This window comes from Nicotiana tabacum, chromosome 14 (genome assembly GCF_000715075.1).
Source record: "Nicotiana tabacum cultivar K326 chromosome 14, ASM71507v2, whole genome shotgun sequence".
Classification (NCBI taxonomy): domain Eukaryota; kingdom Viridiplantae; phylum Streptophyta; class Magnoliopsida; order Solanales; family Solanaceae; genus Nicotiana; species Nicotiana tabacum.
Window position 1 is genome coordinate 6,652,389 of NC_134093.1, and position 5,764 is coordinate 6,658,152.

General features: G+C 35.0%; 1 protein-coding gene across 1 annotated transcript; it reads left to right on the forward strand.

The window, feature by feature from the left end:
• The first annotated feature begins 365 nt into the window (after positions 1-365).
• On the forward strand, positions 366-5,534 carry LOC107765904 (disease resistance protein Roq1). Its single transcript, XM_016584602.2, is given in 6 exon segments — positions 366-1,525; positions 1,854-2,949; positions 3,663-3,938; positions 4,031-4,747; positions 4,749-4,882; positions 4,960-5,534. Coding segments are annotated over 5 exon segments (2,625 nt in total). The 5' UTR covers positions 366-1,034; the 3' UTR covers positions 4,794-4,882; positions 4,960-5,534.
• The last annotated feature ends 230 nt before the right edge of the window (positions 5,535-5,764 follow it).

Consider the following 5,764-nt stretch of genomic DNA (forward strand, 5'->3'; position numbering starts at 1 on the left):
AAAAACTTTATTTTTTTTCGAAATCAGCGTTCCAAAAAAACTTCATTTTTTTTTCAAAATCAGCGTTTGTTCATAAAATTTCTAATTTTCACTTGAAAATGCATTTTGAAAATTTTCGGAAAATTTTGTTTTTCAAAATTCACTCAAATCACTCACAAAACTTCAAAAACAACCCAAACTTAAATTTATATCCAAACACAACTCTAAAATTCAAATATCATTTTACACTTCAAATATCATTTTTCGAATTTTACGATTCTTATGTCAAAACGCCTACTAAGAAATATCAAGGGAAACTTCCTTCAGAAGGGTTGTAGTTCACTTGACCCAAGATTTAAAGTTTCCAGCTAGAAACCATAAGACTTGTGCTTATACGTAACTCCGCTTAGCTACTTTCCCTTTACTAAAAAATCATCCTTTTTAAAAAAAAAATAGGATTCAAAACTTACTTTATTTATTCTCTAATAAGCGCAATTAGCGCTAATACAATATATTCCAATTTAATTATTCAGGTATACTCACAAGCACAGGTCTCCAAACCCTCCTAAGCAACCGTTGCCGGAAAGTCGCCGTCAACGGCCGAATTCTCCGAACTGCCGATCCAATACTACCACCAGCACTAGAATTTACGGTGAAATCCCCCTCTCGAATTTTCCGGTGACGAAACGAACAAATTCTTAAGCTTGTTTCTCACCACCACTTCCTTTTTATCCGGCGAATCTCCGTCGCTGAAAATCCGATCAGGCGACGCATCGTCCTCGGTCAATAGCCGTCGATCACTTCCTCCGTCGCTGCGGGTGAGGAGCATGCGGAGAGTTTTACGGCGGCCATAATTGAAAGGTGAAAAAAAGGGGTTGAGGGTTAAGGAAAGAAGAAGTGGAGGAGGAAGGAATATGGAGGAGATAGAAAGTGAGATGTGAACTTTATTATTGGGTAGGGGACGGCCATGGATTAGATTCTGTGTTTTCGGTCTAAAGATTTACTAAAAATTCATCCCTTAATTCTTGCATTCTCATCAACCCTTAATTCATCAAATGGATACTCAATTAGTCAGAGGAGAATCATCTCACTTCTCTTATGAAGTATTCCTGAGTTTTAGAGGTGAAGACACCCGAAAAACATTCACTGGTCATCTTTATTCCAAATTGTCTGATGTTGGAGTTAATACCTTCATTGACGATGAGGAATTGAGAAAGGGTGACGTGATTTCAAGAGAATTAGAGAAAGCAATTGAAGAGTCAAGAATTTCCATTATTGTTTTCTCAAGAAATTATGCTTCCTCTAGTTGGTGTCTAAATGAACTAGTTAAAATTCTTGAATGCAAAGATAAACTAAAGCAGATGGTTTTGCCTATTTTCTATGATGTTGATCCTTCTGAGGTACGAAAGCAAACTGGGTTATTTGGTGAATATTTGGCTAAACACAAGGAACGACCATTTGGAGCTCAAAGGGTGGAGAAGTGGATAGCTGCACTTACTGAAGCTGCAAATTTATCTGGATGGGATTTGCAAAATGTTGCTGACGGGTACATTTTCTTGATTCAACTATATAATTTCATTTGTTATTTGTTCAATTGTTTATAGGATGTGATACTAACAGTTCAAAAGAGTTTTAAGTTCTATGCATTGACATAATCGAAATATTTATACTATCAATATATATATAACTTAAATTATTTCTTAAAATATCCTATATGACGCGGTAAGTTATCTATTTTGTTGCTTAGATTCATTCCACTGTGTTATGTCTTGGCTACCGATTTTGATTTGTCCGTCAAATATTTTCAAATATCAAAGTTTTATTTATTGTAGTAGTATTTCTTTTAATTTTTTGTTTTTGCTAAAAATCTGTAGGCATGAATCAAAGTTTATTGAAAAAATTATACAGCAAGTCCTACAAGAGGTCAACCAGACACCTCTAGATGTTGCTTGGCACCCAGTTGGAGTAGATTCTCGTGTCAAAGATATAGAATTGTTATTGCAAATTGAATGTGAAGATGAAGTTCGCATGATTGGTATTCACGGAGTTGGTGGCATAGGGAAAACAACTCTGGCAAAAGCTATCTACAATCGAATGTTTCGACTCTTCGATAGTAGTTGCTTCCTTTCAGATGTTAGATCAGAAGCTGAAGAAGTTGGTCTTGTCAAGCTACAAGAGAAACTTCTTCAACAAGTTCTCAAAACTGAGGACATCAAAGTTGGAAGTGTTGCTCAAGGCATCAATCTAATCAAAGCAAGGCTTGGGTCAAAGAAGGTTCTAATTGTTCTTGATGACGTGGACCACAAAAAACAATTAGAATCATTAATGCGAGAAAGAAGTTGGTTTGGTTTGGGTAGTTTAATAATCATTACCACCCGAGACGAACGATTGCTATGTCGGCTTGGAGAAAAAGAGAGATATGAGGCCAAACTATTAAATGACAATGAAGCTATGTTACTTTTTTGTTGGCATGCTTTTGACCGTCATTTTCCACCAGAAGATTATGTTAATTTGGCACGAGACATAATCAAATATTCAGGTAGGTTACCATTAGCTCTTGTGACATTGGGGTCACATTTACATGGAAGTTCTGTAGAAGAATGGGGCCATGAATTTGAAAAACTAAGAGCGATTCCTCATTGTGATATCCAAAAGATTCTCAAGATAAGCTTTGATGGACTTGATGATGAAACACAGACTGTTTTCCTCGATATTGCATGTGCCTTCCATGGGTTTGATGAGCATGAAGTTACTGAAATATTAAATGCATGTGGCTTTCATGCTAAAATTGCAATTGCAACTTTAGTCCAAAAACACTTGCTCCAAAAATCTTGGAATATTTTGGAGATGCATGATCTAGTGCGAGATATGGGAAGAGAAGTCGTTCGCATGGAATCAGCTCGGGATCCTGGAAAACGGAGTAGATTGTTCATCCCGCAAGAAGTCTGTGATGTTCTACAAGGAAATAAAGTCAGTAATACTTTTCTCTTTCCACTTATAATTTCTATTGTCGTCATAAGAATTAAATTCATTTGTGCTTTCGTCTCTGGTTAGTTAAGAAATGACATTTCAAAACTCAACTCACACCAAAGGCTATATATATATACACACACACACACACACTATTAGGTATTGAAAGATGTTTGAATTTATCTTCTTCTTCTTTTCTCAGTTCATCACTTTTTTTGTTTAATTATGTTCTTACTGACTTTCTATGCTTATCTAATTGTGGAAATTAAGCTTGCTATCGAAGAAATGAGGCATGTGCGCTTTTGAAAACTGTTGAATAAGTACATATGTGGAACATTTATGTTATTATTTCTAGAACTAGAACAATATATACAAAATATTCTTTTAAATATAATATAATATATAGTCTATCTTTAATTGATTCTATTATCAGGCTTCAAGATACAATTTGTTCTCTTTATTTATGTTTTTTTCCCATTGATATTACCATGTGAATTTATTGAATGATGCTAGCTAGTTTTTGAAAGACTCTCATCTTAGCTTTCTGAGCAATTTTACATTCTTTTTTAACATCCTCTAATGTGTAAGTTCATTTTTCTTGATACATATGGTGTAACCTCTTTGTTTGACCTTCAATTAGTATAAAAAATTTTCCTCTTAATATGTGGGACTGAAGATTGTCTTAAGATACTAATCTTTTCACCGAACTACAGGGTTCCAAAAAGGTAGAAGTACTGAAGGTAGATCGACGAGCATTTGAGGGACTGAACTTGAGCACCAAAGCATTTAAGAAAATGAAAAACCTTAGGGTTCTTATAATGGATGAGTTACATATTAGTGGAGATTTTGAGCTGTTGTCCAAGGAGCTCAGATGGTTGTCTTGGAAAAAATGTCCTTTAAAATGTATACCATCAAATTTTCCAGCTGAGAATCTTGTAGTTCTAGATATGCGGGAGAGTGATATCCAAGAATTTCAATTGAATTTGCAGGTTTGTTACTCAATTTTACAATTTCATGTGTGCTATTATTGCCACTGAGTGAAAGAAAATGTTTATTGAAACTATATTTGGTTTACTTTTAGTGTTGCAGAAGTTTGAAGAAGTTGGATCTCTCTTATTGCAAGCAACTCAGAAGCACTCCAAACTTCACTGGTTCAATGAGTCTTGAGAATTTGTCCCTTGGTAGTTGCTCAAGTCTGGCAGAGATACATCCATCAATAGGAAATTTGGACAGACTAATTAAACTAGATATGTCTAATTGCGGAAAAATTATGGATCTTCCAAGCAGCATATGCCAGCTAAAATCCCTTGAAGACTTGGACATTGATGGCTGCTCATCTATAAAAGCACTGCCAGATAACCTTGGAGATTTGAAAAGTCTAAGATCTCTTGATGCATATGATACGGGTATAAAACAAGTGCCTAGATCTGTTGAAATGCTAAGAAATCTTGAAACTTTGAGAGTGGGAGGTCGAAAGCTAGAGGCCAAAAGGAGTATTTCTGGAAGAGGAGTCCATCGGATACAATATTCCTTGTCAACTTTTGTATCCGATTTGAGCCTTACATACTGTAATTTGTCCGAGGCTGATATTCCTAGGAATATTGGGAGCTTATCCTCCTTAGAATATTTAGATTTGAGTGGCAACAGTTTCCATTGTCTACCCATTGATTTTTCTAAGTTACGATTATTGGTGGAGTTGTGTTTGAATGACTGTGAGAATCTTCAAACACTCCTGTCAGTATCAAATTTAGAGAATCTTGCAATTATTGAACTTGAGAATTGCCAAAAATTGGTCAAGATTACAGAGTTGGACAACCTCCCTTCTATATGGTCGATCAACATGATAAATTGTAGTTCTCTGCAGAATCCATTCAATGAAGGCTTCTTTAGTGCACCTGCTCTATCATTTCTATCTAGAAAAGATCCTGATTTGGTTAGTCTCTCTCTCTCTCTCATATTCTCTCTCTCTCTCTCTCTCATATTAATGATCTTGAGTCTTGTCCGATGCAGCGTGATTTAGAAGTTTATCTCCAATGCAATGAGATTCCAGAATGGTGCAGGAATCAAGTAACAGCTTCATCTATGCGTTTGACTATGCCGATACATAATAATAAGGAGTATAACTTCTTAGGAATGGTTCTCTGGTTTGTTTTCTGCTTTTTCGATGAAGCCCCTTTTCCAAGCTTCTCAATTAGTATTGCCCATAAAAAGACTTTAATTGAGCCGTTGAATATACCTGATGAACACAGAGAACTGACATTTGTGTGTTACATATCTTACTTAGATGAACCTTTTGATGGCCAGATAATCAAAGGTGGGAAAAGGATAAAAGTGTGGTCTGACGACTTTACAGTAAAGAAGATAGGGATCCATCTGTTATATTTAGACCAACATGGTAATGTTATATCTTTACCGGGAGACGTGGATCATTCTTATACTAGGGCGAAAGATGTCAGGAATTGGTGGAAATAGATTAGTTGAAGAGCCCAAAAAGAGTTTCAACTACTCTTTTTATTGTATTTTATATTACAGTATTAATAGGTAGTTGGTCAGATAATTTTAATTGATATTGATATTTTTCCAAATATTTGTTATATACTCTTTTTTTCTTCTTATCAACGTGTTCGGTTCTAGTTTCTAATGTTGGCCTTTTGGACGCCGAAAATCAATAAATAAATAAATAATTTATTTATTATAAAAATTTGTTGAAATAAAATATATTAAATACCTTAGTTGCATGGAAATTTTGTTCTTTCTGTTTTTTCCTTATGCCATAATTCTGATACAACATTAAGCTCAATCCAGACTTCCTCGC